Source organism: Poecilia reticulata, linkage group LG21 (assembly GCF_000633615.1).
Source record: "Poecilia reticulata strain Guanapo linkage group LG21, Guppy_female_1.0+MT, whole genome shotgun sequence".
In the NCBI taxonomy this organism is placed as follows: Eukaryota; Metazoa; Chordata; class Actinopteri; order Cyprinodontiformes; family Poeciliidae; genus Poecilia; species Poecilia reticulata.
Window position 1 is genome coordinate 16,738,167 of NC_024351.1, and position 14,790 is coordinate 16,752,956.

A 14,790-nucleotide genomic window follows, 5' to 3' on the forward strand; every position below is an offset into this window, starting at 1 on the left:
AATATTTTTTTACCCTCAGTCTCCGATTATGCCACCTGGTCCCGCTCTAACCAGTCATGTCAAAGCGTTAGCTTCTTCTCTGTCTCTTATTTCTGGTGCTTCCTGTCTGGTTGCAGTAAAAATGTCCTCTTCCGGCGTCATCTCCTGATTTGAAACGAGCAGCGCAGCCATGAGCTGTCAGACTAACAGGGATATGCTGTTGATTCACAGAAATCACAGGAATGAAAAAAAAAAAGATGTAATTAAAACCTGCATGCATAAAAAAAAAAAAGAAAAGAAAGAAAACCCTGAGGCAGGAGATATAAGTAGCACTTTGATCTTCTCTTCTGTGGATGATTAGGCGGAATTTGAAATTCCCACAATATCTGGTTGGTAATGGTCTGACTGGAGGCTGATTCTTCTTTCACGTCTGCTTAATTTAGAGACATCGACTGAAATCGCACTCGTCTGGGAGTCGTTTTGAAGCCGAGAGCAGTTCTGTTCAATTTTTTTTTTACTATGTAGTCTCGACTCATACAACTACGGCAACTTGCAAGAGTATTTATACCTTTAAAAATGATCAGATTTGGGAGTTTGTATGATAGTAAAGGCCTGTACATTTGTCAGTCATGTTTCTTGCAGTAATCTGCGCTGGTAGGAGGCTCGGCCATCCACTGGAGGACTTGCAGCAGATTTTACAGAGCACTGCCCTGCAGACATCATGGCATCAAAGCCACTCTCTGTTGTGGCTCCACTCTCCGAGGGACGTGCTGCTCAAGGCAAGCGGCGCACAGACAACAAAGACGAATTGGACTAAAATAGCAGCACACACCACTGTATGCTAATTTCTGTTCTCGGCCAAGTGGAGATGCATATCTACACACTCCGGTTCTGGTGCATTAGGACTGGCAAGGCATTGAAAAGCTGGTAGGTGTTGTTAGCTTAGCTGCGAGTTGAAACAAACTTCCAGACTAAGATAAAAGTAGAGACTTAATAATGATTGAAGAAGTAATAATGCAATCTTCGAGATTCCAAGTATGAAGCCGGTTGATACCTGAAAGGACTTTCAACAGGTAGAACATGGCAAATCTACGTACAGTTTTAAAGTTAGCAACTTTATTTGAGTCTAGACAACCCAGAAATGTGCTACCTGCAAATTAAGATATATTAAAAAAATTATTCAAATTTAAGATGAAAACAAAGCAAATTTTAAAAGACAAAGATTTTTCTGATGTGGTTGTATTATTATTTTTTTTTGTCATCCAAAACGATTGACTGTTGCCTTATGTTGCAGCCGTTAGCTAAACTAAATAAATCAGGGATGTGTTTCTTTAGACACAAAACTAAACAAAATTAAAAACATGGAGGAAAAAAAAAGAGTAATTACATTCTTCAACAAAACCTAAAATATGAGTCACTGGCTCGAACAAACCCACTGAGACATTGTCCACAAAACAGAGCAGCAATTCGTTAGAAGTGACACGACCTTTACAAATACAGAAACCTTGAGGCCCAGATATTCACAGCCACCATGAACTGCAAAAACTCAAGACGTGAAGCATCGGACCTCCAAGTCTATCCGTTCCAAAACCAGATAGTTGTTTTATGTGTGAACTGCAGCCATGAAGCCTTGAGTTGAGTGAAGCTGTTGGAGCGAGCGGCCCGGTGAGTCACTGCAGCACGCTGCTGGGGTTAATGAGTCTTCCACAGCTCAAAACAAGCTTATGCTGCATGGTTATGCAGATTCCTGAGTAGTAGTGGGATTCATAGACTTTGACCCATTTCACACAAACAGAAAACCAAAAAGATCCCCGTCTCAAAGAAAATGGACTTTTAAAGAGATCATTTCACTCCTATATACAAGCATTGGAAGCACTGTGCAAATACATTGAAGGGTAAAATGAAAGTTCGATCATCCAGATCAGTTTTCTCTCAATCCCAATTCATTGGGTTTAATATGACACCCTTTAAGAGCTTCAAATGTTTTCACTTTCCATAGAGAGAGAACCTTTTACGGACATTGTTTTAAGTTTTATTTTCCATCAGCAAACATCACTTTTAATTTGTTCAATTTTTAGTTACAGGCACTACGTTTAACATGTATTTTAGATGCACTCTTACAAGTGTGCCTTGTAAAATGAAAAGGCTCCTACCATAGCTTACTACTGTCGATGCAAACATATACGACCTAAAAGGGAATGCTAATAACATAGCAAGCCCATCAGTATAGCAATGAAAATGGACACAAGCATAATGGAAACAAACACTCTTAACACTCTAGATTTGTGAAACTTACTCTGTCTGGCCTACCACATCAAGGCTGAGTTGCTTTTATTCACTTAGTTGCAACAATCCTAACAACTGACTGGAATATGGAGCAGAGACAGAAGCTCAAGACTGAACTTATTGCACAACTACGTTGAAACTCACTGAGGTTTGAAAGTGATCCATTCAACTTAATTTATTTATATAATGCCAACAACTTGGATGATCGAGAGAATATCCCAGGCAATATAGTGCAACTTCTTTTATCAATAGTGCTCTGTCGGTGCATTTTTATTCACTACAGTTAACCTCTATACATCTAAACGCATTAAAGTTTTTCTTTTTTCCAGAATTTGTGGATGAGGAGAAAAAGCCAGATCACAGAGGGGCCCTTTGTGCCCCCCCCCACCCCCCGGCTGCTTATAGGGAAACAGCGAAATCTCCAGAGTGAGCGGACAGAACAATCGGCACCATAAATTGTTTGTCTGTTTATCTCAGTCCCTCACAAAATGTTCTCTGTTTTTGCAGACGGCAGGACAGTGATGAAGAACCCTCTGCGCTGGGAAGCAGCCAGAAAAGTGGCGCAGTGAAACTTCTTCTGCATGCCAGCGAGTATGCGTGTGTGTGTGTATTTCTGCGTTTGTGAAGAGCCGACTGCATAAAACATCAAAGCTGCATAAAGCAGGAAGAAGAGCAGCTGACAGCTTAAAGATTTATAAGTGTGCAAAGGCAACAAGACAGAAACCTCAGCTAAACCTGCAGAGAGTGGGATAAATTGTGTTAAAATGTGTCTGCAGTCCCAAACTTTGGGGCAAGTTGGTAACATTTAAAAACGCCTTGATTAACTTCTGAACCGAACATGAATTTACATGAAAGTTTTTGCAGTTGATGCAAAAGTAGAGCTCACTTTCAGAACCTTTCCTGCATCTCTGGAATGAACAATGCCTTGAGGAAGTAATCTCCCAAGTTTTTCACATTTAGAATATTTTAACACGATTTTTACATTATGCAGTTACCAATTATGCACAGGAGGTGCATAATTGGTAACTTGTAGCTGCACCTCTTCCGGCTTAAGTTTCTACCAGCATTTTTCTAAACAGCTCACACTCAGTCAGAGTGTACGGAGTACCAAACATTACACACAGATAGACTTTATTTACTAACTGTGTGACTTCTGATGGCAATTAATTGCTCTAGATTTTCAAGTGAGGGGGAATACAGATGTATGCCATGTTTTGTACATTTTATATGTTAATATTTTTGAAAATTGTGCATTTTTTTTCTTTCCACGGTTTATTCCTGACCTGGTAAAATAAATAAATAAAATCACTGACGTTGTTTGAACTAAAAGGCAACAATACCCAAAACCAGCTTCTCAGCCTCTGTGAAACGCATACACAAGCTGATAAATTGGTGCAGCATAACAGCTTGTGTTTACATGTTCCTGTCCTGTGGGACGAAACCATCCCGTTGTTCATGAGGCCAAACTTAAAGAATGTAAACCATCACGCAAAATGGTCGCCTGTAACATAAGCAGTCTGCCTGCTGTGTTGTATTTCTGATGTTTAGGTGGTGGTGCTGATCTGTGGGAATGAGAGCAACACGGAAAACTCCGGAGAGACAGGGGAGGAAAAAAAAAAATATATATATATATATAAAAATGTGCCAGTGCTGACAGCCTGACTTTTACACAGCCAGTCTGCTCTAGTGCAAACAGTTATAAAACAAACCAAATGGGTCAACTTGCAGAGAAGAAGTCTAAAAATAAACTGGCCCCAGCTGAACCAGGTTCCAGGCCTGCAAATCATGCTGGGTAATTTTCAGAGCTACGACAGGAAAACTCCTGAAACGTGGACAGGCTTGTGCTGCGAGCAAAGACTGAAAGAGCGTGATGAAGCAACGCTCATTAACGTTGGATACGATCCCACAGATTATAACAGTGTTTTGAACTGACTCTTTAAGGTTTGCACGGTTTGGACCACTTTAGAGGACACAGATGCGTCTTTTGGAGTGTCAAGTCCATGTTTTAAAAATGGTACATTGCATATTAATTAACATTTACATATAAATACATGTTATTATTACTATCCGTAGATTTTCCTGTCTTGTTATGAGTCAGTTTGTAACCATTTTGTCTAAATAATTTATTTGTTGGCTCTTTAGCATAGTATGTTGGCACATGGTAGTATAACATGGTTTTAATTACAAATTTTGGTAATTATTGAGTCAGTAAGGAATATTTTTCATTAAATTGAGAAAAGGGGTAGGATTTGTGTTCACTTCTTCTTACTCCATTTCAAACAGAAATGTAGCGTTAAATTATTTTGTTTATTATTTTGCTTATGTATGAAAGTTTTCTCTGTCCTACTGATTGTTTTTTTCTTGTTAAAAAGCTGTTTGCAATAAATGAATCAAAATTACTATAGGCAAGTGGATAATTTCCGTCTAGTCTAGCAGGCTACCTGCTAACGGGATGTTAGCTAAAGCTAATGTAACGGGATGTTAGCTAAAGCTAATGTAACGGGATGTTAGCAGGTTCGGGCTAACCGGATGTAACTGGCTAACTCTTTAAATAAGATTTTTTTTAAAGCCTCATTATGCTATTAAAAAAAATCTTCAAAAAGGAGAAAAGAGGGTAAACAGTTGGTTGCAATTTGTAGTCTCTAATGGTTCGATAATTTTGACTTTAAGTATGTAAGTTGAATAGAGTTAGCATTAGCAGTGCTAAAAATAGATTTCTAAACAGTTCAGCTATGCTGAGGTAAACAGAAGTAGAAAAAGTGGCTCGTGCCCCTAAATCACTGGAACAAATCTACTGCATAGTTTCCGCATGCTAAACAGATCCATGTGTTTTGTTTGGGTAAAATAACAGACATCAGTATTTCCACGGTGCACTGCATGTCAGGCTGAATACGAAAACTCCTTTAACATCAACTTGTGTATTTTTAAAGCCCGGTCCGATCATCCAGGGAGGAGAAACACTCACATTCATGCAGCGTCACATGCTCCCAGTTTCTCCTGCAGCCTGGTGGAACCGCGCTACGGCATGCTAATCTGTTGGCATGACAACTCGAGTGGGATATTAGCTTGGCCTAGAAAATATGGCTATGCAGAAAAGATGAATGAGCAGCGAGACATGAATAAAAGACAGCCTCAGACGGCGTATAGCCTAATTATAGACTCCGCTGTGTTTCTCACAACACTGCACATCGTCATGTCTCAATAAATAACTGTTTCTGCATCTTTGCGTGGCTGTGCTGGATGTGTTGCGGTTCTCCTCTCCGGGTTTTGCTAATCGCCTTAGAGGTTATCTAGGATAGCCAAAAAGGTACAAGATCCCATTTCGGCGCCATAAAACAGATCTGAATTTATAGTTTAATTCCAGCTGAAAGCTCGTGAAGAGTGTGCATCTAGACAGGGTGGGTTTTACTGCTGCTGCGCTTGATTGCATCAGGCATTTGGGAGAGTTCTTACCTCATAGAGCTAACGCTTAGCATCCAAAGAGCTGTGGCAAATCATTTCAAGTAAATGTTTTTTTGGGGGGGTTTTTTATCCTACATGTGGCATATATTCTGCACATTTGGAATCATGCAGGATGATTCCAAGAGGCTGAACACCAACACAGAGGAAACAAGTATTAGTGGTCTTCTACTACAGGTGAAAACAATTTACTGTACATCTGGAGTAGGATAGCAAGACAGAAGCCTTTTCTTTCAAATAATAAGAAAAAGGCATGGATACATTCTTCCAAAATCTTGTGGTTGCATGGTCTGATAAAAATGATCCTTTTCCTGACGCTAGACCTATACAAACCCTGCATGATCCTCTCTGCATATCTGCTTGTTCTGTGACCAAACTAAGCCTCGTAGTGATAGACAAACATATGGGCAGACTGAATAATGGCAGTGTAGAAGCTGACCAGCAGCTCCTGTGGTAGGTTGTACTTCTTGAGTTGCTACAGGAAGTACAGTGTCTATGTGTGAGGACCATCTCAGGCTCCCAGGCAGTGATCCACTGTGTTGCTGAGGATGGTGAGGGGAGGCGGCGTTGAGTTAGTTCTGTGGACGTCCATTGTCAACATCACCAAGATGGACCAAATATAAAAATCTGACCAAAATGTTCTTCAGAAAAGTATTAATTAAAGGGTGTATTGGCATAAGCATTGATATTACTACATAGCACGGTTTTCAAATTATTTATCATGGTCTGAGCTGTTTACATCACACAAACTTGGGTTTTTAAAAGAGTTGCGTATACTTCCAAGAGCCACTACCCCATTTGGGATTGTTTTTTACAAACTAAAATACAAGTTTTTGTTGTTAAAAACATGTATTTATAGTTCTAGTTTTTTTTTCCCACTTTCACAAAGGGAACCAAGCTTCTTTGTTAAATAAGGTTCCACTGAAGACAGAACCAGGAAGACTGCTGACGGTTTCAAAGCAATGGAGGCCTGCTGTGAGCATAAATGCTTCAATAGGAAAACGTCCTCGGGGCGTCGTGAGGTGTGGCAGAGGAGCGGTCTGCCCCCATTCTCTCCTTGCCCATTTCCTGTCTAGTAACTGAATGAAGGCTTCTAATACATCTTCTAGAGTTTATTTATGTCCAATACGTTTAGGGTAAAACAAGTTGACTTACAGTAGTCCAGCTGGAGAATTTATTTATTTAAGACTAACAAAAGCAGACAAATGTTGCAATACTGTATGAACTTAAATGCACCAATCTTCTCAGAAACCCTACTTTCAAATGTTAAAGCAAAGCAATTTCTCTTCAAAAATGCTAAATAATACACTTTCATGGAAATTTGAACGTCACTTTTCGTCGTAGCCAGACATTCCTCTGGGTTGTTGCTTGTGGCAATTTTGATCTTGTCTGAATTAGATTTCAGCAGGACGTTTTATACCGCGTCCAGACCCCTCAGGCCGTCCTCGTCAGTCCAACCGAAGCAGTGACGTCTTTCTACAAACGCATCACAGAAAAAAAAAAATCAAACCTGCCCTGGTGAGCGTACATCGCACAAGTCCAGAATGATTAGTCGATTGGTCCCAATCAAGCCACGCATGGGTTAATGAACCAAATGAACGGGCCGACGGATGGATCATTTTTATTAGTTGAAGCAGAGAGGACAAAACGAATGCACGTTTGTTTTGAAAAGAGAAAAAAACGTCCCAACCATGAACATAGCGGAAGCAGTAAACTTGGATTGTTTTTAAGAAAGAACATGAGGAACAAATGTAGAGTGGGAGCAAATAAAGCTGGGAGACACCCTGAGGCCTCGCTCCTCTCTGGGAGGCCATTTAACTGCTGCTTTTTACTGTGGAGCCTCACACACACACACACGCACACCCCCACACACATGCACACACAAAATGCAGACAGTTCCTATATGGTCTGTTTTACACCTAAACATTTTCTGACAATTAGATTGAGTGTTTTCCTTCAAGGAGCAAACACACAGTCCTTGAAGGAGGGGCTTCCGACCCCTCCTGCTCCGAGAAGTACCCCAGTGTTGGACGCGCCGGCCTTCCTGCTGGTGCTACAAACCATCGGTCAGCGCATCGAATGACCCAGAATGTTTCACAGATTCCCAGCAGTGCTCTCTTTATGTTTGACATACATTCATGGCAGCCTTCATCTCTAATCTGTCAGACCACGGCGCAGTGAGGGGTGAGGAATGATAATGCGGAAATTTCGGTCTCCTCTGGGAATCCTAAAAACCCAAAAGCCCCGGCTCTCATCCTAAAACATAATCCTCAAGCAGTAACTCGCATTGTATCGGCTCTTGAGTTTAAGTCAAAAGCTTTTAAGGTGAATGAGCAGAAAAGGCCTCGAAGGGTAAAATCCCAGGAGCAGCGAGGGCGTTTTGTCCTGCAAATATATGAAACAGCGCTATGGTTGTGTTTTGATGATGCTAAAGCTAATGTAGCACAAGAAGGAAACAATCCAGAGCAAAATATGATTGAGTCTATCAGGAAAATAGCAGCCAAATAAATAACCAAATCTGAAAATTCACCTAAAAAGTATCCTGCTATGTTGTATAATCTTAATCTTTTTAGACTTTTATGAGTAAATCTGAAATAAGCAGTGAGATAAAGTTACCTTTACAGGTAACTCAATTCAATTCAGTTTTACTTATATGGCACCAATTCTCAAACAAAATGCTGTATCAAAGCACTTTGCAAAAGAAAAATCTTTTTAATTAAATCATACAAACATTTCAATTGATCCCAGTTATCAAACAATAATTACTCAAAGTCATTAATTGAGCTTAATGCTTTTATCTAAGGAAACCCAGCATATTTTCCTTACAGAGTGCTTGTTAGTTGAAGCAGAACCAACAAAAGGTGATTTCAGTCAAAGGAAACTGGATGAAACTGGTTTGCCGAGCCCTAAACCAGTGACTGGCTGGTAAGAAACAATAAAATCAGATCTTTTTAATAATTAAAGACCACTCACAATAGCAAGACTGTAAAAAATACTACTATTACTATTCTTATTTTGCTAAACAAAGCATAAACAAGAGCCAATTTGGTGACATCCTATGGGGATTTATTTACTATCGTGAGCTTCTTCGGACAGCAGATTTGGACCTAAAGGGCTTCCATATAAGGAACTAAAATCAACCATTCTTTGTCCAACACGCTGCTGATTTTGACTTAATTATCAACACAATATCAACCTGTTAAAGTGAATTGGACATGTTTGGCAGCAAGCAACATAATGAAGAACATAAAGACAAATTATGATTATAGATAGTAACACAAGGTGATAGTAGTCAAGGTGATGTTTCGTTTCTAAAAAAAAAGATGCAACCTGGATACAACACCGTGTTACAGTTGGATTGAGCTTTTGTGTCTGTAAACGGGTAAATCCGATTTCATAAATGGATTCAACTGGAATAAACTGAGCCGGTTTACATGAAGCCATTTATATCTGGACCTGTTTGAAGATGTGTCATGTTGCTAATTTGTTGAGTAAATTTAATTGATTCGACTTGAAATAAACAGAGCCATTAGCTAGACTAGAACAGAAAAATGGAAAATCAGTTTCATTTAACTAAATTCAACCTAATCAATACCAAATTTCAAACGGACACGTTGCTTTATTTAATGTGACTCAGTCTGGACAGAGCCAACACCTTCGCTGCTGGTAGAGTCCCTGTGTGACGTTTTGTACTTACAGCCACCATATGTTGAGCTGTGGTTGAGTGGATTGGTTGTCATGGTTTTCAAGCTATCATGTGGTGATCCTGTGGTAACCATGGAGCCCCTGGCTGGTGCAAATTTCCCAGCATTCTCCCAAAGCTTTTTCTAAGACAAATGGCACACCCAAGATCCATGTTTAAACATCTATTTTTTTTTCCCTCACATTTGAACCATCCTCTTTTTTCTTCCTTAATTTCACCTCTGTCTGTCTAACGCAGCAGCGCCTTGTAGATGTTCTTTCTCTTCATTTTGCTTGGGTTTTCTCACCATCCAACCCCCTCTCCTTGTTTTCTTCTTCCCCCCTCCTCGCTCTCATGTAATTTCCATCATCTGCTCTTCTCAACCTCCCCGTCTCGTTTGATTTCTCTCGAGAATTCGCAACCAATCTGAATCCCACAAAAAATAAAACCACCCCAGAAACACATGTTTAAGAAGGAAATGTTGGAAAAGTATCGTATAGCATTAGTCTGAGGTACAATATCACACTCTTATACAATAACATCATACAGTTGTGTGAAACATCTCCATGAAAGCAAGATATGAAAAGTTGAGTGGAAGGAAAAAGTGTGGATGATGCATAAGGATTAACAAGTTTTAGTTAGCTGTAAACCATATCAAGTAAATTAACAGAAATGAACACTTGAACAATATCAATATGTGCCATGAATCTTAATAATTTATCTGTATTATATTGGTCCTGCTGAATAAAACTGCCCAACTCTTTTTATATTTACACAGCAAAAAAATAAGATCACATATTTTGCAGATAAAGCACAAATGTGATGAATCTGCCTAAAGGATCCATGTGAATTAAAACGTCTCTGCTCCAAATGAGTATCCGTTGCAGTAAATCGGATTTGCTAAACGCGATTGCTTGAATTAGTTTCGTGGAATCAGATATTTAATCTCTGCAGAGGCGCACAAATAACTCTCAGTGTGTTCGTGTGGTGTGAGGCGCAGCAGGAAATGTGAAAACCTTGAGTCCATACAGTCACACGTTCAACGTTGTGATCGTTTGAAAAACTCCACTGAAGGTTACGAATAAGTTCTCAGTAGTGAGTATATTAGATTTTTCTCCTGAGATCGCGCAGATATGGTTTGGTATTGAAAGATGAATTTCCGTCAAGCTTACATCCCTCCCTGTTTTTGAAATCCTGACTCATTTTGCAGACGGCTTCCCTCCTCCTGTTGGTCCAGCTGTGACTTCCACAGCGCCATGAGGGAACTCTGCCAGGCCGTGACAGTGACACGCTTTAACCCAAAATAGCTGCTTTAGCAGCAATGAGGCCTGGCCACCGTTAAAGCTGCTTAGTGGGGCAAAACTCCGGCTGAGTCCCTTAAAGCTGCACTAATCAGAGCTGTTAGAAGAGGAACAGTCAAATGTATTTCGTATTGGATTACGAGGACATCCCAAAGCTGTCGATGCAAAGATTATTCTCCAAAAATTGTACTCAATTGTAAGCGCGGCACCACAACGACGTATTTTTACTTGCGACGTCCAAGAAATTACTCAAGTAAGAGTAAAAAAGTATTTGGTAAAATGGCGACTCAAGATCAAAACAAATGACATCATCAGACGAAACGAAATGTAAAGCTATGTTAAATTTTGGGAAATTTTAAAGACCAAAATGAAAATTATTCATGCAACATAATTACAAAAATAACACAATCAAACACTGTTCCAAATCAAGTTCTTTCAATATGAAACTAACAAAAATTACAGATGTGTGTGTATGGTGAATCTTTGGCTAAAACAAGCTTGTTTGTCATTCAGTGAAGTTACTCACAGAGCGTAGAGTATCCAGAAATTTTTACTCAAGTAACAGTAGCTATGCTTCATAATAAAATTACTTAAGTGAAAGTAAAAGGTGCAGCAGTAAAATACTTCTAAAAGTAGTTTGTCAAAAAAAGTTACTTAACTAAAAGTAACTAGTCACAACCCAAAATCTAGATTTTTGATCAATGCTAACAAAAATATTTTTTTCCAATCAGTAAATTAATCAAACCTGACAACTTTAACCATTTTCAATCTATTGACCATTGCGTACCAAAGTTTTTTTTTAAGTTTCATGAAAATCACACAAATGTTGTAATTCCCTCATTTTCTGTTGGATTCATAATTAGCATCAATCAGTCATCAATCACTCTGCCAGACCTCAAAGAAAATCATAAACCGATATCGGCCTGATGGGTGCATCTCTAAAGAAAACCACCGGGTTTTTTTGTTTTTATTCCCCCTTTCGTCACAAAGCATGACGTTTCAGCAACACCTGAGCGCAACGGCACAATTACATCCCGACAAGACAAAGAGAGGGGAAGCTGTTGCTGATCTGAGCATGCGTGTTCAGCAGCCCTGCGAGCATGACGGCAGCCGTCGGACGCAACAAGCCGCCCCGAACACTTCCAGCTTCGATTGGAGAGAAAGACTGACAAAAGAAGAGAGAGAAAGAGAGAGAGAGGACAAAAGAGCCTCACAGGCTCCCAAAAAAAACGGAGGACTGCACGTCCATTAATGGCAAATCTAACCCAACTGCAGCACTATCTGCCTCTCTGTTGTGAACTTGGCCAGCTCCCTCAAAGGCGATCAATGGGCCCCCTGGTTCTTCCAGGGCCCTGACACTTTTCTGCACAGCTAGCTTATACATAAAAGCATCCAGCCCCATCCCCCTGCAAGGCCAGTCAGGCACTCACAGAAGCACTCATCACACACAGAACTGCCTTATATGCTGCTGCAGCAGCTGGAGGATCTGCTGGAAAAAAAACAATCATGTGGCATTAACTAAATTCTGCATGGAAATGAAAACGGACCGGCAGCGACGAAAGCCAAAAGAAGGGGGGCATGAGGAGGATTTATCGTTAATAACTGACAGATTTCTCATTCACAGAAAATCAACGTCTTGCGGTTTGGAAGCCTACCTGACTTTGAACTCGGCGAGCTGCGGCTGCACGCCGGGTTCAGCGCAGTAGATCTGGGGGAAGTAAAATCGATGCGACTGAAGGTTGATGTCCATGGCGAAGGATGCAGGTAAAGTCCTGTTATGTGCACAACAACCAAACCAACAACAACCAAAAATAAAAAAAAGGAGAAAAGAAACGTCCGGTCTCAGGTGCCCTCTTCTTTGTCTGTCCTGAAATCAGTCGCTGACACTCCCACTGAAGGTCGGGAACATTCCAGTCACCTTCTCTGTGAACGGCCGCAGAGGTTGGAGAGCGCTACCGCCAGAAAGGCAACCCCTTCCTCTTCATCTCCTCCGCGCACTGAACACGCAGTCACCTCTGCTGTCTGCCACTGAACAGGCACACTAACCTATTTCCCCACTAGCAGCTACTGTACACTCAGCAGCTGTGAGCGCAAGAACAAAGATAGCTCCTCTACAAGAGGCTGTCTCCCAAAGAATCGACACAAAACGTCGGATTCCAGTCACCGAGTCATCCTTTAGAGGGTAAAGATGCAATCGTAGGACGAGACAGGAGGAGGGGAAAAAAAAGCTGAATTATGGATGAAAGAATTGCCTGAAATAGGAAGGCACTCCTCAGCCACATACAGAAGACTGGATGGGGAATGAGAGTCCTTTGGGTTTCTTTACGCTTCAGAGGCAGAAGAAAGAGGAGGGTGCAGAGGGAGGGGAAGAAGTGGAAGAGATGGAGACCGAGAGAGAGATTCCCGGTGTTGTGAGGCGTTGCCCTCGCGCTGTCTCTCCCCTCTCTGTCTCATTGGATTACCTCCTCCCTTTCTGTGCCCCCTCCCCTCCTCACATCCCCTCCCCTCCCAGCTGTGACAGGAGGGGGAGATGGGCTACCAGCCCCGGAGGCTGCTGGCCCCTGATTGGCCAGGGCGTGGATGCGTAAGCCCGGACGGAGAGAAGGAGCAGGGGCGAACAGGACGAGCAACAGATTTTAATTCATCTGATGGGCCCTCGTCGCTTCCTCGCGTATGATTTGACGTGGCGTGCCAGGCTGGAGCGGAAAACACACACGCACACACACACACGCAGACACACACACACACGTTTGCATGGCTATCTTTGTGGGGACTTTCCATTGACTTCCATTCATTTCTACAGCCTAAACCTTACCTCTACCTTTATCCTAACCCTAACCATTACATACCTAACCCTAACCCTGCCCAAAACTCAATTCACACCTTAGCCCTAAATCTGAACCCTGTCCCAAAAACAGCGTTTTCCCTTGTGGGCACCAGGCTTCAGTCCCCTCAAGGAGCAGTGGGTCCCCACAACGTAGTGTGGGGAAAATGATTCCCACAAGGTATTACAAACAAACGCACCCACACACACACACACACGCGCAAACACGTATACACACACAGTCACAGACCAGTATGTATGCACACACTGATCCAGCAGCTTATGCTTGAGGTTCATTAACCTAAAGTGACGCAAGTGGAAAGGGAAAACTAAACACGTCCATCTGCTCTGCACATATTAAGTGTAAACAATCAAAATCATGTCGGATATCGCTTATATTAATACTAAGATACATTAAATTAATTGATCGGAACTTAAAAAAAAGAGGAACAACGCTTTCAATATTCTGTTGCGTCTTTCTGGATGAATTCTCTAATCTCCTTGACAGGTACAATTATAAAAGCAGTTTACCAACAAATCCCTCCCACATTAACTGTAAAGCCCAGAAAGTAGACCCAGCTGAGGTTTGTTTCACATCACCAACATGTGTCCCGCTCCGTTCAGCCGGAAGGAGTTTCCATTGATGGCGTGGAATTGCTGGATGACACGTTTTGTGCTGTAATCGATGTGCAGCGAACAGCAGTTTAATACTGTGCCACCGCCGACCCCCACAGCAGTGTCTTAAATTTTCATTTGTGTTGGAAATCCTGAGCGCATCAACCAGTCTTGGATTTTTTTATTTTTATTTACATAGACGTAATTGCAAATGCCTGAATGCCAAGAGTTTTGCTGTGAATGAAGTTATTATAAGGCAAGTTCAGAAATTACGAAGCAAGGTCATTTGCTTCGTAAAGTCATTACGATTTGTGTTGTGGGGCTTTTTAACTCAAAATTGTGGTCACAAAAAAACAAAAACATTAAAACATTTAACCTTTTAGTTAAATGTTTTATTTTTTTTCCTCCCAATCCAAGGTTCCCACTGGAACTTTGGTGTTCCTGTTTCTCGTACGTCAGTGAATGTGACGCACAAGCGACATCCAATGGGCGACAAAAGCCGCTTCTTTTCTCTTGATTAATTTTTGCTTCAAAAACTAGTCTGATGATACGCTGGAAAACACTATTATGTTTGAATTGTGCTAAAAGGAGTTAGCCTATCAGCGAAGATACTACCTAAAACAGAATCTCATTGCTAGCCATGT

The 14,790-nt window shown here is 41.1% G+C and overlaps 1 protein-coding gene across 8 annotated transcripts in view; it reads right to left on the reverse strand.

Moving 5' to 3' along the window:
• Positions 1-14,790, reverse strand: part of evlb (Enah/Vasp-like b) — a 39,347-nt gene that overhangs the window by 15,774 nt on the left and 8,783 nt on the right. For 2 of the 8 annotated variants that reach the window (XM_008398349.2, XM_008398351.2), the window contains exon 1: positions 12,363-13,131. The exons of 1 other annotated variant lie outside the window; for it this stretch is intronic. In XM_008398349.2, coding sequence (XP_008396571.1) covers positions 12,363-12,457 — 95 coding nt within the window. In that variant the 5' untranslated portion in view covers positions 12,458-13,131. Of the gene's footprint in view, positions 1-13; positions 197-5,230; positions 5,322-12,362; positions 13,133-14,790 lie in introns of those variants that run through there. 5 more of the 8 variants (XM_008398355.2, XM_017302246.1, XM_008398350.2 and 2 more) reach the window with 5 other exon arrangements.